The 26,300-nt window shown below is 43.8% G+C and overlaps 1 protein-coding gene across 2 annotated transcripts in view; it reads left to right on the forward strand.

The window, feature by feature from the left end:
- Positions 1 to 597: 597 nt before the first annotated feature.
- Positions 598 to 26,300, forward strand: part of LOC308329926 (TOX high mobility group box family member 2-like) — a 200,262-nt gene continuing 174,559 nt past the window's right edge. For both annotated transcript variants that reach the window (XM_080784471.1, XM_080784470.1), the window contains exon 1: positions 598 to 735. In XM_080784471.1, the coding sequence (XP_080640597.1) occupies positions 643 to 735 (93 nt within the window). In that variant the 5' untranslated portion in view covers positions 598 to 642. The remainder of the gene's footprint in view (positions 736 to 26,300) is intronic.

Consider the following 26,300-nt stretch of genomic DNA (forward strand, 5'->3'; position numbering starts at 1 on the left):
GGCGTGGAGGATGAGATGAGCAGCAGCAGACAGTGCATACACTCCCTTACAGTATGTTTATATGACCAAAAAGCGCGTAGGGAACAGAATAGAAATGCTACAGGTACATTGGAGGGAGGGAAAGAATCAGAACAACGACACCTGTATTGTTTGTACATGTAGCCTAGTTGTTGTGTCACAGTTTTAGAACTTTTATAAGTGCACGCGTTTCTTCTTTCACCCCGATCCACTACACAGGTTCTGGTTCTCTCTCTCTCTCTCTCTCTCTCTCTCTCTCTCTCTCTCTCTCTAAAGTGAACTATTATTAAGGCATTATATGGCATCACAGCAGCATTGCTGCTGAACCCCCCGATACTATAGTATCATTCTAGACAGATCAACAGAAGTGATACTACGTTTTAGAAAAGTCTCTGCCTCAAAGTCTCAACACTTTTTGTTAACAAATCGAACAGCAGGGCAGAGAGAAAGAGACACACACACACACACAGACAGAGAGAGCGATCGAGAGAGAGAGAGAGAGAGAGAGAGACACAGAGAGAGAGAGAGAGAGAGAGAGAGAGAGAGCCTGAACTCTCGCAGCACAGCAGGGCTCGTGGAGCTGACTGAGGTTGTTTTAATGCCGTCAGTCTCAGTGACTGTGAGATGGACGTGAGATTTTATCCTGCTCCACCTTCCACCGTGGGTTGTACATTACCTAGCGACTCTACTTTGGACTATTACCACATTTCCAACAAGGTAACGATCTGCACATTTATTAATTTGCTATAATAATAATACTTTTTCGTGGTCTGCGCAATAATTATTCGACCAGTTTGCAGCAGGATGGTACGACGTGGTTCTCTTATTTCTGTGTCCCTCTCTGTGGTTGCATAGTGCACGGATGATCGTGTACGATAGTGGTCTGTCTGTGTGTGTAATATGATTAACTATAAACACTAAAACATTTGACTGTATATGGCTACTTAGACTTATAGATAACCAAACGCAGGGGAGGACAGCCTAGATACAGTATTCTCTCAACTTATAGCCTATAATATTTAGACTTTAGTAGATGTATTTGATATCTGAATCCATTCTCGATATAAATAATCGATATAAATACATCTACGAGAGTGTAAATCTTATAGGCTATACTCGCAACTTTGCTGCACTATATAGGCTACTATGGTGCCTTTCAGTTCAGTCTGAAACCACACACCAAAATACGCGATACGTTCTACATATAGGCTACATTGATTTCCCCTTCTTTTCCCTCTCCTTTGCATTGCACGTGTATATATTATGTTCTTTTCCATATATATATATATATATGATATATACCTCTAACCTCCCCATGAATAGCCCACATTGTTGTATAAGCGCGTTTATCTATAGGCTATGGCAGTTTTGGCACTAGACCGCGGGAGAGGAGAGGAGAGGTGCGCACCACCAGCACCCATCTCCACTCCAGCGCGCTGCTTGCCTGGAAACATGCTTCTTCTCAAATCTCAATGCTTTTTTTTTTAGACCCCAAGGTTTTTATTCTGCCGTCGATAAAAGCACGATATGTTTGCTTTTCTAGTGTGGGCTATAATATAAAAGCGACAGATCAGATGTTTTTTTTGTATGAATGGGGTTGAAGGCAGCAGCGCGAACTCTCTGGTGGGATAATTGTCAATTAATGAGCTGTGATCGGATCCAAATAACGTCGACACGTGATGGCTACTATTCTGATATAGAAGCCTCGGCATGTGTACAGTATGTCACGGTGTAGCTATAGACTATTAGGACCATAATCTATGCACGGATGGATGGAAGCTATATCGGCATTTGCATCTTCTTGGCACCATTGTCTCTTGCCTGTCATTGTCTCGTGATGAAGCTGCTTGGTCTCAAATGTACTGTATATGTATTCCTGGGCATTCATAACTAACATGGGAAGTCGTGGTGTATGGCTTCCGTGTAAGGCATTAGAAATAAATGTGTTATTTTGTATGTTGATGACTCTTATATATAGCTTTGATAATTAAACAAACGTAATTGGTGGAGACGTGATAACTTCACATGAGTTTATTCGTCTTATAGTTGTGGAGAAAGAATAGTTATTGTTGGATGTGATTTTTTTTAAATCGGATTGGGTTACACAAAATGTCAGAAGGAAAAGGAGAAAGAAAAGCAATCAGGATTTATGAGCCATGACTGGGCCATGTGGATTTATGCGTTCTGCGTATTTACGCATGAAATTATATCCCAATATATTCTCCAAACCCATTCAGACATTTTCTCTGAGCATTCCTCCCTTTGGATCTTTGTATTGCTACATGTATGTTAGACTTATGCTCTCAAAAGCATTATTATAAGCAAATGTCATTCCCTGAAAAATTGCCTTTCCCGGTGAACACAAATTATATATTAGGCTACCATTCAACATGGCTTTTGTCCTTGCTTGACAAAAAGGAAGTAAAACAATTGTGTGCATTTGTATTTCTGAGATGATTAATTTATTACAGTTCCATCAGATTTATGGCGTCAGTTCTTGCTTCTTTATTACAGTCATGCTTTATTGCCTATAGTCTATGGCTATTGGCTACTGTACGTATGCATGATGTTACACGGTTTTCTTCATCCTTTCCTGATAATATCCATTTCAAACTCAGTGAAATGCATCTTAAAGTGCCTGACAACTTTGAAATAGTGTTTATAGCAGCACAGTGGTTCTCAAAGTGCAGTCCGGGGACCCCTATAGGGGCCCTTGCAGGGGTTCGAAGCGGGGTTACACCAAAATGAGTAACCACTTTGACTTCGGAAATCTTCGACTCTTTCCGTAGACTGTCTGCAATCCTATAAGCTAGTGAGTTTGTAGCCCTGAAACATGACTGCCATGATGATTATCATGACAGTCATGACGTAACTGCACCCTGTTTTTGGCGCTCGCTGCATTTACAAGTTTCCGTATATATAAACATTCAGATTTCAAATATAAAGTACTCACAATTTGTCCCACGGGTGTTAGTTAGTAGCAGCACCAGGGATTAGAATTGCTGCATCCCGCGTTGTTTAATAAAAAGCATTTTTTTCAAACGGGGTTCGTTTGGGAAATCCACAGTTGCACACCGGGAGCGCACTCGCCTATTAGTCTGTATTGGCAGGGCGGTCAGAGTACCTATATCGAACACACCGCGTGCCACCCTCCTCCCGACCGATAGGGGCGTGTAGTTGAAAGCCAATGGGAAAATAACAGCTCGGATAAAAATGCTTTTTATTAAACAACGCGGGATGCAGAAATTCTAATCGCTGGTGCTGCTACTAACTAACACCCGTGGGACAAATTTGTGAGTACTTTATATTTGAAATGCGAATGTTTATATATTTAAATTCTTTGTAAATGTAGCGTTCGCCAAAAACAGGGTGTAGTTACTTCATGACTCTCGTATGAATACGAGAGTCATGAATCATGGCTAGTGAGTTTGTAGATGTGCTTTTTTAACTGTGAAAATGGCAGATGTTGAAACACTTTTATAATTGTTATCCTATGATTTTGTAAACTATTTTTTTTCACCCAGTGTCAATTGCCTAATAGCTATAATCCTGGGCTCTACACTCCTGCTAACCCGGGGAGAGCAACGGACTGACCTCATGTTTGAAACACAGTTTTAACAACACAATTCGTACATGGGCTGGGTCACTGCAGCACAGACCCTTTACAAATGGGGGCATCAATTTGACATAAAAATGTTTGTGAACCTGCAGGCTTTAGCATGTTCAAATCAGCACAGCTCACCAGACAGGCAGACAGACAGACAGGCAGGCAGGCAGACATGAAGGCAGGCAGGCAGACAGACAGGCAGGCAGGCAGGCAGGCAGGCACAGACAGACAGGCAGGCAGGCAGGCAGACAGGCATGAAGACAGACGGACATGAAGACAGACAGGCATGAAGGCAGACAGACAGAAATGAAGGCAGACAGACAGGCATGAAGGCAGACAGACAGACAGACATGAAGGCAGACAGACAGACAGACAGACATGAAGGCAGACAGACAGGCATGAAGGCAGACAGACAGACAGACAGACAGACAGACAGACAGACAGACAGACAGACAGACAGACAGACATGAAGGCAGACAGACAGGCATGAAGGCAGACAGACAGACATGAAGGCAGACAGACAGACAGACAGACAGACATGAAGGCAGACAGACAGACAGACAGACATGAAGGCAGACCGACAGACAGACATGAAGGCAGACCGACAGACAGACATGAAGGCAGACAGACGGGCATGAAGGCAGACAGACAGACATGAAGGCAGACAGACAGACATGAAAGCAGACATACATGAAGGCATACAGACATACAGGCTCATGCACCAGTCCAGAAGCAGGCCGGCCTGTATAGTTTCTGCTGTGGTTAATGTAAAAGTTATGTAAACATTTTGTCAGTAAATACTGGGCAGGGCTATGAGGAACCGTGCCCACAGTACAGCAGCAATCCTAAATGGGGTTTGCTTTGCTTAGCACCTGGAGAGAAGCCAACAGGCCATTAACTTTTGCAGATGACAAAGTGAAACATTACAACAGCGTACAGTGCATGGATGGTTAAACTCTTCGGCTCATATATGTGCACGCACGCACGCACGCACCTGAATGTGCTCTTCTCTCTCTCCTGTACACTATGCACGCTCACAATGCGCGCATGAAGGTCGTGCACACACACACACACACACACACACACACACACACACACACACACACACACACACACACACACACACCTGAATGTGTTCTCTCTCTCTCTCTCTCTCTCTCTCTCTCCTGTACACTATGCACACTCGCAACGCGCACATACACACACACACACACACACACACACACACACACACACACACACACACACACATTCACAGTAGCTTAAGATGTTGATTTAAGATTATGGTGAGATGTGGCTTATTTCCCTGACTAAGGTCTTTGGGGGCTTTTAGTATAACATGGCTGTCTGGACGGTGGAAACCTTGTACTGTACTGTACGTCCACAACAACTACTTTCCATTATTCAAATTGCAGATCTTATATACGACGAGCTAGTTTCCGACATTGATTTTTAGTTGGTTCACTCCCGATCTTTTGTTATGGCTTTCCTGTAGCTCCAGTTAGCTCATAGCATTAGCATGCTGTTGCTGCACTCACTCCACGTTGCGGCAATCATGACTAGGTCTCTATAGTATGAGGTCGCTAGAAGGAGGCAACCAATCATGACTAGGTCTCTATAGTATGAGGTCGCTAGAAGGAGGCAACCAATCATGACTAGGTCTCTATAGTATGAGGTTGCTAGAAGGAGACAACCAATCATGACTAGGTCTCTATAGTATGAGGTCGCTAGAAGGAGGCAACCAATCATGACTAGGTCTCTATAGTATGAGGTCGCTAGAAGGAGACAACCAATCATGACTAGGTCTCTATAGTATGAGGTCGCTAGAAGGAGGCAACCAATCATGACTAGGTCTCTATAGTATGAGGTTGCTAGAAGGAGGCAACCAATCATGACTAGGTCTCTATAGTATGAGGTTGCTAGAAGGAGACAACCAATCATGACTAGGTCTCTATAGTATGAGGTCGCTAGAAGGAGGCAACCAATCATGACTAGGTCGCTATAGTATGAGGTCGCTAGAAGGAGACAACCAATCATGACTAGGTCTCTATAGTATGAGGTCGCTAGAAGGAGGCAACCAATCATGACTAGGTCGCTATAGTATGAGGTCGCTAGAAGGAGGCAACCAATCGTGACTATAGGTCGTGTTAAGAGTCCTCTTTACGGTCGTCAGTAGTGGTGCGTGGCAAATGTAGGCCAGGCGCATTTCAAGCATCTGGAAAAACAAATGAAATGTGGAGAAGATACGAGGTTTCTGGTCCCCCGACGGCGACGCTAAGCGCACTGTACAGGTTACTGTACACTGTACAGGCTATCATGATTCAGGGAGAGGTCCTGACGATGGCGACGCTAAACGCTGTACAGGCTATCATGATTCAGGGAGAGGTCCTGTTTACACAGAGCTTGTTGGTCCAGCCCTGCGCGGCCCAGATGGAGGCATGGGGTTTGGGTTTCAAGGACAAGAATCGCATAACGTTGTCATTACTAAAGTGACGGGGCCCGTAGACCCGCGTGTGTGTGATGTACAGTGACACACTATCTAGTACAGCTGCTGCTACTACGCCTTATGTAACACAGTAGGCCCTAGAACGATACAGCGGCTTAAGATGACATTTTGGCCATAGTTCACTTTTTTACGGGCGGTCTCATTTCGGCACACAGACATGGGATGAGGTTACTGCACACTTCTGTGTGTGTGTTTTCTCAGAGCTGGGTCACATGGAAGGTCCATAACTGGGCCTCATCATTCCTATTAAGACCCAGAACGCGTCTGTGTCACCTTATAGCTTTTAATCACTTTTTTAACCATTGTTTTAAACTTTAGCTGTTGTAAAAACAGCAGATCTACAAGCTCATAACGTGGCACAGAGTGCCGCGCTATGAGCTTGTAGATCTGCTATTTTAAGATTAGTTTATTGATAGTATCTATCAAGTGAAGATAGACAGGAAAGAAGGAGAGAGAAGGGGAGAGACATACAGCAAAGGTGGTCATGAACGGGACTCGAACACGCAACGCGCTGTCAGGCCAGAGCCCATTATGTGGCATGCGCCTGGACCACTAGGCCAGCGGGCGCCCTGCAGATCTGCTATTTTAGATAAATCTTTAATAATATATTCTTTCACATTGAATGTTTTTAACTCAAATATTTGCTTCTGGAACAACCCTGGAACAACATATTTTCAGATGGGCGTCTGCGGCCAATTACATATAATTCCGGTCGTCCTTGACATGAAACAGTTTCAGAACCACTGACAGAAACATAGGGTTTTTCAGAAAAACGGTTTTTAAGTGGTTTATTACAATGATCGCAAATTCGCAATATCATTTGTATTCCAATAACTGACTCCATTTAATTCAAAGTCATCTGACCCAACTCTGCCCATAAATTACATCTGTTTGGCGAGCGTATGACTCGGATGCTTTCCCACTTTTAATGGCTTAACCCACAACTCTGGCTTGGATGTGGTTGAAGCGACAATATGCCTGGTATAAATGAAACCCATTGTCAATAACGCTGAGTGTGTTCAAGCCAAGTCCCTCAGACTCTCTGAAATGAGATTCATAACATGCACTAGCACTCTCTCTCGTAGAAGGAAAGGCATGTCATTTCCTTTAAAAGAAATACCCTCACCTTCCCTTAAATGCATTAACCACATGAACCCTAGTGCTGTTTACATGGGGCAAAAACATTCAGAGAAAATAGCAAATGCTTTGAGGCTGGATCTGTTTTCTGTAAGGAGATTTTGTGTAGGGGGGCAAAAAATGTGTGATAGTTCTACTGAGGTTAAAGCTTAGAGTATATATTAATAGAGACGGCACCCGGAGGAAACCCTGAGGCCAAATGGACATAGTGGCCAAATTTGTATTGGATGGGAGGAGAAATCCGGTGTCGTCTCTATTCATATATACTCGGGGTTAAAGGCATTGTGACATAAAACGAAAGCTTTTGTAATTATTCTTAATTTCTTTTTAGGTTTTCTGAGCTCAATTGCACCCAAAAACATTCAGTAGATTTTCTGTGGTCTGGGGTTTTCTGGCTCAAACAAGTGCTCTGCTGACTGTGATGTCACAGTATAATGGGATTTGCCAGCAGATGTCACTGTTTTCACTGTTTAGCCTGTTTTCATTGCAGCTCAAAAGGCTTCACAGACAAGAAAAAAATCCCTGGCCACGTGTGAACTTGTAGATCTGCTATTCTAACTGCTTTTTCACAACACCGCTGTGCAGCCAAGTATGAAATAATGCTTAAGTGCTTCATCAAATTATTCAGCTAATCGAAAAAAGTAATAGCCTAATGAATCGATAGTTGCAGCCCTATAAGAATAAATCCTATCCTTGAGAGTTATGAACTGAGGCCTAGAGAAAATGACTGCGTGCGTGCGTGTGTGCGTGCATGCGTGTGTTTGCTATAGATCAGAGATACCTCTGCCGTGAGAGGCCTAATAAGTCAGGAATGAGAAGTATGTGAAAGTTGAGAGCTGTATAGGTTCGACCTGATTGGCCACATTCAAGCTGATCTCCTGCCACCTGATTGATTGATGGCTGTCAGGGGCGCGGAGCTGCAAGTCATGCAACGGCAGACAATGAGCCCATGTCAAGCATTCATGAATTCACTTGACCATGTGGTGGAACTCAACATTTTAACTTTAGAAGTCCGGGAATTCAAAAATGTACTTGAGTGAAAGTACTAAAGTGTATTGGCATGAAAATGTACCTAAAGTACGTAAAGTAGGAATACATTATGCAGAATGTCCCATCTAAAGTTTTCAAATTTATACAAGATCTTTTGAAAATAGCTGATCTGCAAGTTCACAATGCGTCGCGGTGCGACGCATTGTGAACTTTGTGTACTTACTGTATGTATAGTATACTTGAGTGCATGTACTTAGTTACTTTCCACCACTGCACTTGACCTTTTCACTGGAGTCAGTCCAATCAGATGCTTGTGGCGTTGAGGTTTTGTCCAATCAGATGCTTGTGGCGTTGAGGTTTTGCCATTTTGGTCAACTAGCAGTAATCGATAACGTGTCGAATATTTTTGGCCATTCTCTCAAAGCTCTCGCAAAGATATATCAGCCAACAGTCATTAGACCACAATCATCTTTATGAGCAACACGCAAAATAAGAAGAAGATTATGGAAGACAAAGAGCCATAATGCTTGAGCAATGTGTGTACACACATTCAATGGAACTAATTGTCCAAAAAAAGAACAAGCTCTTTATCACCACTTAATTTTCAACAATTCAGAGACGCACAACAACGCAAACAGGAAAGGATTATTAGTTTTTTGTATTCCTCTAATATTCTGCCCAACGGGGCTCTCGATGATCTCCTCAACTCTTGTCCAAGCTAGCGTCGTCTCACACCCGCACAATGCTGTGACTCATCTTCACTTTAGCCCAGGATCTTCTCCTAATCTCTTTGAAGCCCCCTCTGCATCTTTCCCTCCATGAGTGAGTGGGAGGCTTTTGTTTGCACGGCACATACACACTTGACCGCGTATACCACCGCTGAAGGCCGCTTCTCTTTGCAAATGCCTGTTTTAGTGGGAGAGACTATTTGTCAAATAGCATTATGACTAGTGCATAGTCCCCTACTCTCCCCCCCCCCGACTTCCCCCGGGGGCAAAATCCACTCCTGTGAAAATGAAGTTGCATAGATTTACTAGTTGCTGTTTCTCCGCATTCCCATCTCCCTTCTTGAAGCCTGAGTTATGCTTTGGTCGTGTTCAGGTGTCGCACACCCAAAAAAAAATAGACCTATACAAGCTCACACATGGGTTGTGAGCTTGTAGATCGCATATACTTTCGGCGTGCAATACCAGCGCGACTACGTAAATGGAGATTAAACAGAGAGTAGGCCTACTTAATTATACTGTTGTGTTAGTGTGCTGTATAGCTGAACTGGAAGTTTATGTACTGTAGATGTGGAATCTATTTTCACTGCATACGCAGAGTAAATATTTACTGTATCAGCAGCACACACAGTACAGCCGTTGCAGGTGTGTATATGTGATATTATGTACAATTATATCATAGTTAAGTTCATGTTAATGTGGCCGTGTTTCCCATAGGCGTGCGTGCGTGCATGTCTAATGGCATGGCTAATTGGCAATACACCTTGGGGCAAAGATGTGTGAAGCATATGATTTAATGATTTAACCCTTAGGTATACATACACGGCAATTCCCTGTTGTGCCATGCTTTGTAAGTGCTTTATACTGTATGCATGCAGCAACCAGGCTTGTTTTTGTAGAGCACATACCCACCGCCCCTTTTTTCAAGTGGTCTCTTCCATTTCAGCTAAAAGAAAAAATCCAAATCGCTGTATTAGTCATGGGATACTTCAAAGTTAAAGGCCGGGGTGTAGGGGGGGAAATATTTCCCATGTTCAACTCTTTTTTTTTTCTTCCCCCTTTTCTCTCTCTCTCTCTCTCTCTCTCTCTCTCTCTCTCTCTTTCCGTCTTCAAAACATGACCTTAGTAGAAATAGAAGAAAGAAAAGTTATTCCAGCGGCAGCACCGCATACTGTACACAGAGAGGAGTTAACCCATTGAGACCTGAGACCAGCGATTCTATACAAAATGCCTTTGACATCATGACGTTTTTCTGGAAAAACCTACATTTTCCATGTCCGTGGTTCCCAAACTACTTCATGTCAAAGACTCCCAGAAATGATGTGTTTGACCTCCATCTGAAAATACGTTGTTCCAGGGACACCCCCTGCAGGAAGCAAAGATAAGAGTTAAAAAAAACGTTTGCTGTGAAAGAATATAATTTCAAATATTTCCACCCGTTTTCTTTTTTTTTTTAAGGAAAAAAAAAGCAGATCTACAAGCTCGTAGCTATGAGCTTGTAGATTTTTCGACAGCTATTGAGTTAAAAAAAGTAATGGCTAAAAGTGGTTAAATGAGTCGTGCAGGCTGAAAACCGAGCCAATATCGCCCTCTAGTGGCGGCGGGGAAGGAGTTAAAAGCCATAAGGTGACACGATACGCATCCCCGGTCTTAATGGCTTAATTACATGGAAGCAAGCCGTTCTTGGGTCGAACACAGAGTGAGTGGACTTGGTGGTTTTTCATTGTGCCCATTCATAACATTCTGCTGACTGGACCAGTCCGAGCTCTCTCTCTCTCTCTCTCTCTCTCTCTCTCTCTAATGTTAACCCGTGCATACCTCACATAATGCACAGCAGGAGGGAGGGAGGGAGGGGGGGAAATACAACCGTAAGCTGTTTTCATCTCTGGGCTCAGTTCAAAGGAGCTTTATACCTTTATTGGTCCGTCAAGTAGCCCGACTGAACTGACTGCCTATTACTGTAGATGTTGTAGTTCAACGATGAGATTGGTAACGTGATATGACTATTACTGTAGATGTTGTAGTTCAACGATGAGATTGGTAACGTGATATGACGCGAGGGGAGTGAGCGCCGTCTATGGGTCTTTTTTTGTGTCTTTTTTTTGTGGGTTTTTTCTTCTTTCTTATTTTTGGAGAAGTGATCATTACAGAGTGTACTTTGTAATGTTCTGTTTGGTGAAGCCACTTCCTGGCACTAATCAGGATTCTCTGTCTCTCTTTCTGTCTGTCTCCCTCTGTGTGTCTTTGTCTCTGTGTCTCTCTCTGTCTCTCTGGGTCTGTCTCTCTGGGTCTGTCTCTGTCTCTTTCTTTCTGTCTGTCTCTCTCTGTCTCTTTCTTTCTGTCTGTCTCCCTCTGTGTCTCTGTCTCTGTCTCTGTCTCTCTCTCTCTCTCTCTCTACATTCAGGGAAGTAGCTGAGCACAGGTGCTCATTTTCAGCAACGCCCTGCATATAGAGACACACACACACACACACACGCACACGCACACGCACACACACACATACTAAAACCTGGGAGCTGACCAGTACAACCACAGTCTTGTTGGCCACTAAGCAGCTCCAGGGGGAGCAGTTGGGGGTTCAGTGCCTTGCTCAAGGGCACTTCAGCGGTGTTGGGTGAGTGATGACAATCACTTCCCCACCCATATTTTTCCTGCCCATCCGGGGAATCGAACCGGCAACAATGGCGCTCCTCTAACCCTTAGGCCACCACTGTCTCTCTCTCATTTACCTCCCCAACAGCAGCAGCAGCAGCGATGTCGGAGGGTTATGAAGGGAAGCCAGATCGCCCCCAGGCTGATTGTGTCTTTGAGTTAATGATAAGTAGCTACAGCACTCTATTCTCTGGAGCAGCTGGGCTGAGATTGCTTCTGTGCATAAAGCCATTAAGGAAGTGGCAAATGTACTTTTGTTTTCTGCTGGGTTCTCAGAGTGGATGAGAGAGTACTAAGAGTGGATGAGAGTACTAAGAGTGAGAGTGGATGAGAGTACTAAGAGTGGATGAGAGTACTAAGAGTGGATGAGAGTACTAAGGGTGGATGAGAGTACTAAGAGTGGATGAGAGTACTAAGAGTGGATGAGAGTACTAAGAGTGGATGAGAGTACTAAGGGTGGATGAGAGTACTAAGGGTGGATGAGAGTACTAAGGGTGGATGAGAGTACTAAGAGTGGATGAGAGTACTAAGAGTGGATGAGAGTACTAAGGGTGGATGAGAGTACTAAGGGTGGATGAGAGTACTAAGGGTGGATGAGAGTACTAAGAGTGGATGAGAGTACTAAGAGTGAGAGTACTAAGAGTGAGAGTACTAAGAGTGGATGAGAGTACTAAGAGTGGATGAGAGTACTAAGGGTGGATGAGAGTACTAAGAGTGGATGAGAGTACTAAGGGTGGATGAGAGTACTAAGGGTGGATGAGAGTACTAAGAGTGGATGAGAGTACTAAGAGTGAGAGTACTAAGAGTGAGAGTACTAAGAGTGGATGAGAGTACTAAGAGTGGATGAGAGTACTAAGAGTGGATGAGAGTACTAAGAGTGGATGAGAGTACTAAGAGTGAGAGTACTAAGTGTGGATGAGAGTACTAAGAGTGGATGAGAGTACTAAGAGTGGATGAGAGAGAGTACTAAGGGTGAGAGTACTAAGAGTGGATGTGAGTACTAAGAGTGGATGAGAGTACTAAGAGTGGATGAGAGTACTAAGAGTGGATGAGAGTACTAAGAGTGGATGAGAGTACTAAGAGTGAGAGTACTAAGAGTGAGAGTACTAAGAGTGAGAGTACTAAGAGTGGATGAGAGTACTAAGAGTGGATGAGAGTACTAAGAGTGAGAGTACTAAGAGTGAGAGTACTAAGAGTGAGAGTACTAAGAGTGGATGAGAGTACTAAGGGTGGATGAGAGAGTACTAAGAGTGGATGAGAGTACTAAGAGTGAGAGTACTAAGGGTGGATGAGAGTACTAAGAGTGAGAGTACTAAGAGTGAGAGAGTACTAAGAGTGAGAGTACTAAGAGTGGATGTGAGAGTACTAAGAGTGGATGAGAGTACTAAGAGTGGATGAGAGTACTAAGAGTGGATGAGAGTAGTGAGAGTACTAAGTGTGGATGAGAGTACTAAGAGTGGATGAGAGTACTAAGAGTGGATGAGAGAGAGTACTAAGGGTGAGAGTACTAAGAGTGGATGTGAGTACTAAGAGTGGATGAGAGTACTAAGAGTGGATGAGAGTACTAAGAGTGGATGAGAGAAAAATGATACATGAGCAGATACAAAAGATATTGGGATATGAGGTGCCTATGAAGTGTGATGTTTTGTATTTAGGAAACTTGATGGGGGGGGGTAAGATTCGAGGAGAGGATAGATATTTGGTAAACATTTTATTGGCGGCAGCAAAGAAAGCTATCACAAGAAAATGGGGACAGATGGAACCTCCAACACAGGAACAATGGGAGGACTTGATTCAGGAGATTCATTTTATGGAGAAACTAACACACAGTCTGAGGCTACAAGAAGAAAAAATGGAGGACAAATGGTATAAATGGACAATATTTAAGGGTATAGGGGAATGAGAGACAATTGTGAATGCCTAGAAAGATATATGTAACTTTTTGAAACGCAATGTCGATTTATTATTTTTTGTAAGTACTAAGAGTGGATGAGAGTACTAAGAGTGGATGAGGGTACTAAGAGTGGATGAGGGTACTAAGAGTGGATGTATTGTTTTACCCTCTTTTTCTCATAGATACAGATGGATCTCCGATCTACACTTGTCAGTTGTCATTTATGCTTATGCACTGATCTGCTGCAGTGTTGGGTCAGACTTGATCCCGTTGCATTCGTTCAGCCTATATAGTCAGTTGGATGTTTTGGTACTCGGGTCAGAGTATCGGGGGCGGTTCCGAGTGCCGAGTACGAGTACTTGAGGGTGGTATCGGCCCGCGTGGAACAACTCTAACTAAGAGTGGAGGAAAGTGTACTAAGAGCGCCATTCACTCAAACTTTAATAATTCATTCTGAATGAGTGAGGGCTAGTGACCGAAACCTACAAAAACACATTAGGAATGAACCACTTAAGCGCCATTTCAAATTTTGTGAAAATAGCTGATCAAATGTTGCGAAATAGCTGATCTACAAGCTTGTAGCTTGCAGTACCAGGTGTCGAGTCGGTCGGATAGCCGGTTGTCCTGAACCAGTACAAAAGCTCTGGACCTAATCACTGACATCACAACACTTATACAGAAATCTCCATATATGGGCATAAAAGGGACACAGACAGATGGGTGGAACGGGTACTCTGACCCGGGTACAGCGGGTATTGTATAGCCGGGTGTGGCATGGATCCCCAACTTCCATCGTTACCGACTCAGTGCTCTACAGCCAAGGCACCGGTCTAGTCTTTGTAATTTTGGACGATTTCTGAATGCGTACTTCGGAACTTGGACTTGAGTATAATATATACGTTGTCCATAATGTAAAAGATTGGACAGACCACTGGCACTGACTGTACTGTCACGCACGTGACAGTACAGTCTGCCACGCACGTTAAACCCACTTCTTTGAGGACATGTCACGCAAGTTTTGCATCTAATGTGTCTTTGTTCTAAATCCTCTTAAAACTTTCATCTTATACCTGCAGACTTAAAGCAGTTTTGTTTGTAAAAAACAAACGCTACGAGGGGAATATATACATTAACAACAACAGTCAAGAGGTTATTTTGCCACTGAGTTGAACTCACAGAACGGTGGAAGGTGACAGACAGACTATGTTATGCAGCAGCAGCAGCTCTTTGGCTCTCATTTATTCTGCTCTGTGTGTGTGTGTATACTTTGTACTGTAGAGTGTAGACCAGACATGACTCAGAGAGAGAGAGAAAGGGAGCTACTGGGAGGGTGTTGAGAGGGTCATAAGTCAGGCGCGGCTGAAAATAGATAGAATGGTTTATCCTGGCCAGTTAGCTACTTAATCACCTCGAGTCCATATAGGACCGGGGCTATTTATGTCCATGATGGATTGTATAAACCGCTTAGAATCCTGTCATGATTTTTTATTTTATTCTTTTGTATAGTCTTGCCCGATACTTACTTTTTGTGATATACACTATACAGTACTACACACTCTCACTATCCGAATGATTTCCACACTGGCTATCCCAGTGGGATTTATTATCCGGAATATAAATCGAGTTGCCGTTATGAATCTTAAAAAGAAAAAACATCTCGCTCGAAGTACGAGTTTGATGAATCCAGCCCAGGCTATCTATTGGGCTTGTTAACATATCACTGACTTGAGGAGAGAGCAACACAGTTGTGTCAGACACAGTCATAGTCTCTTGAATAGTTTTCCTTTAGTTTTAGTCTGTTTTAGTGTTAGTCTAGTTTGAGTAGACTACATACTTTATCATAAGATTTTAGTCTACTAAATCTACAGATGATTTAGTCGACTAAACTGTATTTTGTTGGGCCTTGATGCCGTCGTAATGACTGATTTTACACTTGCTGAAAAACTGTAGCCGGACCACAAGCTCACAATGTGAGCTTGTAGATCTGCTATTTTCAGCATGCAACCACGTGTAAAATGTCTTATACCGGATCTGGACACTGTCAGGTGGAGGGAACCTGACTCAAGTCTTTATGAAGTGGTGGACACTGTGTCAGGTGGAGGGAACCTGACTCAAGTCTTTATGAAGTCGTGGACACTGTGTCAGGTGGAGGGAACCTGATTCAAGTCTTTATGAAGTCCTGGACACTGTGTCAGGTGGAGGGAACCTGATTCAAGTCTTTATGAAGTCCTGGACACTGTGTCAGGTGGAGGGAACGTGATTCAAGTCTTTATGAAGTGGTGGACACTGTGTCAGGTGGAGGGAACCTGATTCAAGTCTTTATGAAGTGGTGGACACTGTGTCAGGTGGAGGGAACCTGATTCAAGTCTTTATGAAGTCCTGGACACTGTGTCAGGTGGAGAGAACCTGATTCAAGTCTTTATGAAGTGGTGGACACTGTCAGGTGGAGGGAACCTGATTCAAGTCTTTATGAAGTGGTGGACACTGTGTCAGGTGGAGGGAACGTGATTCAAGTCTTTATGAAGTGGTGGACACTGTGTCAGGTGGAGGGGACCTGATTCAAGTCTTTATGAAGTGGTGGACACTGTGTCAGGTGGAGGGAACCTGATTCAAGTCTTTATGAAGTCGTGGACACTGTGTCAGGTGGAGGGAACGTGATTCAAGTCTTTATGAAGTCCTGGACACTGTGTCAGGTGGAGGGGACCTGATTCAAGTCTTTCGAGGTCAATCCTGAACCGAAACGGCCTCTCCGCCACCGGACTGAACTGAACCCCCCGTGGCCTTTATTAACTCACATTAACCTCAATTATCATCATGGACCCTGCAGCCGCGATCCACCTCTCTCTCTCTCTCTCTCTCTCTCTCTCTCTCTCTCTCTCGCCAGTGTTGTGGAAAGTAACTAAGTACATCTACCTAAGTACTGTACTTAAGTACAATTTCCTTCGGTATTTGTACTTCACTTGAGTATTTTATATCGTATCGTATCGCCATAATAAACCAATATTGTCCATGTATTGTATCGTCTACCATGTATCGTGATACGTATCGTATCGCTGTTAAAATGTACATTTTAACCCCCACCCCCCCCCCCCCCCCTCCCTCCATCTCCCTGCACCCCAGCTTCCCTCTGCTGTTTTATATTCACTTCTTGATTGGTTGGGGGATGGGGGATGGTGGAATAGCATTTAGGAGGGGGGGGTTATACTTGCATGGCTCGTAGTACTGTGCGTGCGTGTGTGTGTGTGTGCACATGTGTACGCATTCTACACAAGCACATACACACAGACACACGTGTGTGTGTGTGTGTGTGTGTGTGTGTGTGTGTGTGTGTGTGTGTGTGTAATATAATGGGGGGGGAGGGGGAGAGAGAGAGAGAGCAAGGTCTGTGGACGGAGAGTAGAGGGAAAAAAATGGAGTGATTTTCTTTTTTAAGGGGCTTGCTTTATTTTTCAGCTACAGCCATTGAGTCTGTAATGTCACTCAGCGGCGTGGAAACCCAAAATGAGGCTTGCCTCCAGATGTGTTCCAGTCCAGATAGCGACTTGAAAGACAGACGTTTATTGTTCTAGTGCATTTGGTGTGGTTCAAGACCGAGAGCTGCATGAAATGTTGATTGATGGATCTCACTAAAGAATGAAGGTGGGGGGGGGGGGGGGAGAGAGAGAGAGCAATAGAGTGAGAGAGAATATGCTTCATCCAATTTACTTAACCCGTTTAGGACTGAGACAAGATTCTATACAACTGTCTTCTAAAGCATGACAGTTTTCTTGAAAAAAAACTATACGTTTCTATATGTCAACGTTTTTCATGTCAAGGACCTCCCGGGAATTATCTGTAATTGGCCGCCGACCTTCATCTGAAAATATGTTATAAGAAGCAAAGATTTTAGTTAAAAACGTTCGCTCCTCCGAAAGAATATATATTCAAAGATTTGCGATCTACAAGCTCGCTACGAGCTTGTAGATGTGCTATTTTTTTTTTCAACAGTTAAAGTATAACAATGCTTTAAAGCACCAAAAGTGGTTCCATCCCGTCCTAAATGGGTTAACCATTTCCACGCTCGGTGCCTTGTTGTAATATGAGGTCTACGAAAAAAAAAGAGGCAGTATTTCACAGCGAGACAGTAGCTTTTCACAGCAGGTTTTCTTTTATTGTTTCTTTCGGGCTGTGCTGCAGCGCCCGATAGCATTTCAAACCATATAATAAAGTGCTCAGGGATGTTTCACAGATCTCTCTGTCTAAGGACAACGTACCATTAGTGGGGCATGAAAAAAGTATTGCCCTTTTGATATTCCACTGATGACTTATTGGTAGAATTGGCGGAGTCGTTGGGCGGAGAGTCCAAGAAAACAATGTGATGAATCGAAACTATTGCAAGTGGACGTGTTTTACCTTTCGCTTGTCTAAAGATATCATCGTTCCCTGCTATTCGTTGGAACAGTAGCCTTCTCTAATCATAATACACACCGCCCCATACCAAGCAAAACCCATGGTAGAATTCAGTGGTGTACACAATATTTCATCTCAAGGACCCCCAGAATTATCTGTATTTGGCCGACGACCTCCATCTCAAAATAAGTTGTTCCAGGGACGCCCCAGACGTAAAGATTTGAGTTAAAAACGTTCCCTCTGAAAGAATACATGTTCAAAGATTTGAGTTAAAAACGTTCCCTCTGAAAGAATACATGTTCAAAGATTTGCGCCACATTTTCACGATTTTTCAAAAATGGCATGATCTACAAGCTCGTAGCGCGGCACTCGGTGCCCGCTATGAGCTTGTTCATCTGCTATTTTTCAATAGCTAAAGTACAACATAATGCTTAAAACACCAAAATTCAGAATGGGTTAAGTGCATGTTGATGCCAATACATTTGTACTTTTACTCACATTTTGAATCCCGGACTTTTACTTGTATAAACAACAGTATTTCTACAGTGCGGCAGTATTGATACTTTTACTTTAAAAAACTTTAAAAAAAAAGATTACTTTTAAAAGATACTTTTTCCACCAGTGGTAGAATTACTATGAGGCTTTTTATTGTTGCAGCAAACAAGGCCAACAGCATGTCATGTTGCTGCTTGACATTTTGTGTGTGTGTGTGTGTGTGTGTGTGTGTGTGTGTGTGTGTGTGTGTGTGTGTGTGTGTGTGTGTGTGTGAGGAAGTGCCTGCGTGCGCGTGTAGGTCAGGAAGTGTGCATCTCTTTTCTCTTTTAATTTTTGTAATTTTTTGCAACGGTTTCAACATCCTCTCCTTAGCGAGCTGCACGGTGCTCAGTGGTGGAAAATAAGTACTCTCATGTTAATAATCAATAATCAAAATCTACAAAGTAACTAACGTTTTCAGATAATTGTAGTGGAGTAAAAGTACAATAATTGCCTCTGATATGTAGTAAAAGTATTCTTTTAGTAGTAAGTAGTAGTAAAGTACCTAAAAACCGTACTTAAGTACATGCAGTACTTTACACCACTGTCTGACGGTGCTTAATATATTGTGTTTTGGCATAACTTTTTTTTAATTGCTCCATTTCTTAGATAATTAATGGTAGCAAACTCGCTAGCGGTGTAACATGCGAGAGCAAAGAATACTTGTTTTGATTTAGGTGTTACAATATTTACTTTAACAAGGAAATCAGGGTAATTGCAATTTTGTTATGAAATAAGACTTTTTTTCTTCTTTTTTTTTGCCCTCCCCGTTGCAATTAGGCGAGCAGCTATTCCGCATGGCACATTTGTATATAGAGCAGCTAAGGCTTTGTAAAGTAAATTAGCGTGATTACCAAATGAGCGTACTACCAACATAATAATCCAACATATCAAACAAGTCCAGATGGAGCTCATCATGCCTCACTTTCACACTCAAACCGCCAAGAACCCCCCCCCCCCTGCCTCCCCCCCCCCCTCCCTCCCCACTCCCCAAACATTACGATCCCGTCACCAAAAACGTGTTGCTTTTTTTTACTACATCACCTCTATGTAGGGAATGGAATAACGTAGCCTTCGTTTTTTTTATTAGTATTCCCTTCTCCTTTTGAATTGGGGTGTTATTATATCCACTGTCTGCAGTATGTATACGCAGCACACCAGCAGGAAATGAAACACTAAAGGGGGGGAAGAGAGGGGAGAGAAGGTGGGAAGGTGGAAGGGACGGTGTGGGAAAGAAAAGTGAAGGAGGGAGGGAGGGAGGGTGGGAAAAAGAAAACATTTACAAAGTGTGGAAAGTTGTGCAGGCCTGCATGGATAGGGTCGGCCTTGAATCATCCCCATTTATATACTTCATTGTACGTCCGGCAGTGTAGACGATCTACAAGCTCTACAAGCCGGCCATTTTCGCAGAGCGACACCAGTGTAGGTCGGGACAAAGTACAAACTACATAAGCATATAACTCTCCCCCCGGATATCAGCGAGTGGAAGTGTCACGTCTGATCATTAGCAGTGTCTGCTGATAAGAAGGCAAAGGGAGGCCACCCAACTCAAGCCTGGCAGGCTTATATACCACCATAACAACACCATACAATAACATCACTATCCCATTTAGACCTGAGGACGGTTCACAAACCTCTTCTAAATCCTGACAGTTTTATGAAAAACCCCATGTTTCTATGTCCGTGGTTCTCATGAAAAACCCCATGTTTCTATGTCAGTGGTTCTCAAACGTTTTCATGTCAAGGACCCACATAATTATATATGTATATGTGTAGGGCGACCCCCATCTGAAAATATGTTATTCCAGCTACCCCCCCCCCCCCCCCCCCCCAGAAGCAAACAAACGCTCGCTGTGAAAGAATATATATTCAAAGACTTGCGTGCCGCGCTATATGAGCTTGTAGATCTGCTATTTTATCAATAGTTTAAGTTGGCTAAAATGGTTAAAACATAAAAATGGGTTGCCGCCCAGAATGGGATATATATATATATATATATATTTACTGTGTGTGTGTATATATATATATATATATATATATATATATATATATATATATATATATATATATACACACACACATACACACACAGGGGATTGGGCTGTCAGCTTTCTTTGTGAAATGCAGTGTTGGACTTGGATCCCATTCCCACCACCGTTGGTGTGACACGATTTCTTGAGGGAGTGAGGGAGTGAGGGAGGGAGACATGAACAGGTGGACCGACTGACAGCCACGGGTGATTCAGGTGGACTAAACGGCCAGATGCCGAGAGAGAGTGAGAGAGAGAGAGAGACGCTTAATTTCCTTTTGTGCGTGAATGCATGCAGGCGCAGGCCAATATCTACAGTATCTGTACATCCCCATACACACATATCAAACACATATTCTGTGTCTTGTCTGTGTTTAATGGCCGGCCACAATGCAATTCACCTATAGCCAAGACCCGGCCTCTCCCACTTAAGACACCCACTTGGACACTTTCCAGCCGGGCTATATAATATCATGGATTTTACACATTAAATACTGGTTAATTTTTGGAAACCAGACGTTGAAAATCTCTTCCAAATCCTTCAACAAGGCCTGCCATACTGTATGCACTGGAAAAATATGTGCATGGCATTTCTTTTTTAAAACAATGTTTTATCATATAGGAAAACTATTGGTGGAGAGGTTTGTCTAACCCATGTTATGCTTAGCTGTGATTTGACCATAGCAATTTAACTCAGAGTGTACAAGTGGAACCAAATCTCTCAAGAGTTACACCTGGAATGCCATATTTGCAGGCAAAATGCCCTCGAAGACGTCTGTTACTGTATTGATATTCTCGGAGGAAAAAAATCGGCGAAGGTCGGCGCAATCGGGGCCAGCTTTCCGCAGGACAAACACGGCGTTGGTTGGCTTGGTGGAAGAATGCAGCTGTCTGTTGGGTGTATTAAGAGAGGTTTGCGAGGCCTGGGCAAACATGAACAGTTGTCTTAGCTTCCTGAGGCACGTCCTGAGCAAACACACCCGGAGATGGTTGGTTCTCTCTGCTCTGGTCCACTGTCTGAGCCTGTGGGCCCACTGAGTACACACTGGCACGCACGCACGCACACACACACACACACACACACACACACACACACACACACACACACACACACACACACACACACACACACACACACACACACACACACACACACACACACACACACACACACACACACACACACACACACACACACACACACACACAGCATATGTACATGAATGCATGCAAAACATATATGCACGCACACACACACAGCATTATGTACATGAATGCGTGCAAAACATATATGCACGCACGCACATACTTGCATGGCATAAATATGATCGTGTATGCATGCATGCATGCACCAAAACAGATAAGACATGCACTTTTTTCACTCACTCATATAAGTGCGTGCATGCACACACACACACACACACACACACACACACACACACACACACACCCCTTACGCCATACTATGCAAGGAATAATTTATAAAGACACATCTGTTGTCACACATACAGAGTAAGCATACAGTACATTTACATTGACAGACGGTGACCCAGATCCTTCACGTTTTCTTCTAAATTAATATTCGAATTTTGAATATTCCTCGAATATGGGGAAAAGATTAACTAGCGGAAGAGGGCCCGGATCCATTAGAAATATATTTTGTTTGTTTTTTTGATAATTTGATGCATGTTTTTGTAGGCCCTATGTCAAATGTCAAATGATTCCCGAGCATGGAGGATTGGTCCTACACATGTCTCCTATACCTCACTATGGAGGATTGGTCCTACACATGTCTCCTGTACCTCACTATGGAGGATTGGTCCTACACATGTCTCCTATACCTCACTATGGAGGATTGGTCCTACACATGTCTCCTATACCTCACTATGGAGGATTGGTCCTACACATGTCTCCTGTACCTCACTATGGAGGATTGGTCCTACACATGTCTCCTGTACCTCACTATGGAGGATTGGTCCTATATGTCTCCTATACCTCACTATGGAGGATTGGTCCTACACATGTCTCCTGTACCTCACTATGGAGGATTGGTCCTACACATGTCTCCTGTACCTCACTATGGAGGATTGGTCCTATATGTCTCCTATACCTCACTATGGAGGATTGGTCCTACACATGTCTCCTGTACCTCACTATGGAGGATTGGTCCTACACATGTCTCCTATACCTCACTATGGAGGATTGGTCCTACACATGTCTCCTATACCTCACTATGGAGGATTGGTCCTACACATGTCTCCTATACCTCACTATGGAGGATTGGTCCTACACATGTCTCCTATACCTCACTATGGAGGATTGGTCCTACACATGTCTCCTATACCTCACTATGGAGGATTGGTCCTACACATGTCTCCTATACCTCACTATGGAGGATTGGTCCTACACATGTCTCCTGTACCTCACTATGGAGGATTGGTCCTACACATGTCTCCTATACCTCACTATGGAGGATTGGTCCTACACATGTCTCCTATACCTCACTATGGAGGATTGGTCCTACACATGTCTCCTATACCTCACTATGGAGGATTGGTCCTACACATGTCTCCTGTACCTCACTATGGAGGATTGGTCCTACACATGTCTCCTGTACCTCACTATGGAGGATTGGTCCTACACATGTCTCCTGTACCTCACTATGGAGGATTGGTCCTACACATGTCTCCTATACCTCACTATGGAGGATTGGTCCTACACATGTCTCCTATACCTCACTATGGAGGATTGGTCCTACACATGTCTCCTATACCTCACTATGGAGGATTGGTCCTACACATGTCTCCTATACCTCACTATGGAGGATTGGTCCTACACATGTCTCCTATACCTCACTATGGAGGATTGGTCCTACACATGTCTCCTATACCTCACTATGGAGGATTGGTCCTACACATGTCTCCTATACCTCACTATGGAGGATTGGCCCTACACATGTCTCCTGTACCTCACTATGGAGGATTGGTCCTACACATGTCTCCTATACCTCACTATGGAGGATTGGTCCTACACATGTCTCCTATACCTCACCATGGAGGATTGGTCCTACACATGTCTCCTATACCTCACTATGGAGGATTGGTCCTACACATGTCTCCTGTACCTCACTATGGAGGATTGGTCCTACACATGTCTCCTATACCTCACTATGGAGGATTGGTCCTACACATGTCTCCTATACCTCACTATGGAGGATTGGTCCTACACATGTCTCCTATACCTCACTATGGAGGATTGGTCCTACACATGTCTCCTATACCTCACTATGGAGGATTGGTCCTACACATGTCTCCTATACCTCACTATGGAGGATTGGTCCTACACATGTCTCCTGTACCTCACTATGGAGGATTGGTCCTACACATGTCTCCTATACCTCACTATGGAGGATTGGTCCTACACATGTCTCCTATACCTCACTATGGAGGATTGGTCCTACACATGTCTCCTATACCTCACTATGGAGGATTGGTCCTACACATGTCTCCTATACCTCACTATGGAGGATTGGTCCTACACATGTCTCCTATACCTCACTATGGAGGATTGGTCCTACACATGTCTCCTGTACCTCACTATGGAGGATTGGTCCTACACATGTCTCCTATACCTCACTATGGAGGATTGGTCCTACACATGTCTCCTGTACCTCACTATGGAGGATTGGTCCTACACATGTCTCCTATACCTCACTATGGAGGATTGGTCCTACACATGTCTCCTGTACCTCACTATGGAGGATTGGTCCTACACATGTCTCCTATACCTCACTATGGAGGATTGGTCCTACACATGTCTCCTATACCTCACTATGGAGGATTGGTCCTACACATGTCTCCTGTACCTCACTATGGAGGATTGGTCCTACACATGTCTCCTATACCTCACTATGGAGGATTGGCCCTCTGCCATGGCTCTGTTACTGTATGTCTCCTATACCTCACTATGCCAAGTGTGTGTGTGACTCCCCTTCCCTATCGCTGCAGACCCACGGCCCCTCCAGGCTCTTCCTTACGCTTCAGTCTGGCAACCCCCCCAACCCCCCCAAATCCCCAACCGCCCATCGGCGTTTTTGTGTTTTTTGCCGTCACGATATCGTCATACTCGCTTTGCGTTTTACCTAAAGTTAATGCTGTTGTTGTTGTTGTCTGTGCATTGCACTGAGAAAGAAAATCGCCTCTTCCGCTGATATCGTTATAGGCCTACACACAGTGGCCTATTGATTGATTGATTGAACATTTCTTTTCACAGTGTGCAGAATGAATGGGTACAGTTCAAACGAAAGCACAGGTCAAGACAAAAACTGCTACTTTGAAGATATAGCACCAGAAAAAGCACTAAGACTTGTTTACATAAGAGCCCTCCATTTTCAATTCATCTGAACATTTCATGATATTCCACAGTATGGAAAGGGAAGTGTGTGTGTGTGTGTGTGTGTGTGTGTGTGTGTGTGTGTGTGTGTGTGTGTGTGTGTGTGTGTGTGTGTGTGTGTGTGTGTGTGTGTGTGTGTGTGTGTGTGTGTGTGTGTGTGTGTGTGTGTGTGTGTGTGTGTGTGTGTGTGTGTGTGTGTGTGTGTGTGTGTGTGTGTGCGCGCATATAGACCCACACACGCACGTGAATGTATACATTTGGTTTATTTTTTCAAGCCCTCGTGTCTCAAAACCCCAAACACAGATTAGTGGTATTGCCCTCAGCTGCGTGTGGTGATAGTGGGTCCTTTCTGCTTGCCCTGGCTGTTTTAGCCCCTTTGGTGTTGTCCTGATTGGTATGTGATGTGTTAGTGCAGCTGAGACTGAGTGTGTGTATTCACTGTGCAAACACACACACACACACACACACACACACACACACACACACACACACACACACACACACACACACACACCACACCACACACACACACACTGCCAGCGTTCCTGGTTTCACTTAATCTTTGACACAAAGGCATTGGCATGAGGCTGTACGGACAGCCCTCAGAGAGAGAGAGAGAGAGAGAGAGAGAGAGAACAACAAGGGACACATATTCATACCCCCCCCCCCCCCCCCCCCCCCTTTTTTAAGGAGAACTAGTAGGTCGGAAGATTACCTGTGTTTGGGATTTCAAATCGTGAGTTTGCTTAAGCCTCGAACATTACAGCCAATTACGGCTATCACCACTTTTACCATTATTTTAAACTTTAGCTGTTGAAAAAATAGCTGATCTAGGAGGCCTACATGCTCGTAGCGCGGCACTCGTAGATCTGCTCTTTTTGAAAAATCGCGGAAATGTGCCGCACATCTTAGAATATATATTCTTTCATAGTGAACGTTTTTAAGTCATATCTTTGCTTCTGGAGGGTCCCTGGAACAACATATTTTCAGATAGGGGTCGGCGGCCAAATTATACAGATAATTCTGTGGGTCCTTGACACAAAATAGTTTCACACAGAACCTGGTCTCGGGTCTTAATGGATTATTACGAGTGAAATGGACGGAAAGGCAACTGGTATCGTGCCTATATGTTTCAGACGCCACCACAGGACCCTGCTGTTCCACAGTACTGTACATACAGTATAGCTGTCCCAGTCAGTTGCCAAAACTCAAAGTATATATTATATGTGCCTGCCGTTCCATAATTACCCAGTTGGTATAGAATAGATGGAGGACCTCTCTGAGGTTGCAGTCCGTCTTGGCTATTAAAAAAAAAAAAAAAGTAGTCTGACTGGGAGACTTTAAACGATTTGCCAGCGAGGCTAATTTAAGTGTTTGATGGTTTACGCAGGGATGAAGCGTCCATCCTCTGCACCTCAGCAATGATG

Source organism: Protomyctophum bolini (assembly GCF_963924005.1).
Source record: "Protomyctophum bolini genome assembly, chromosome: 2".
NCBI lineage: Eukaryota > Metazoa > Chordata > Actinopteri > Myctophiformes > Myctophidae > Protomyctophum > Protomyctophum bolini.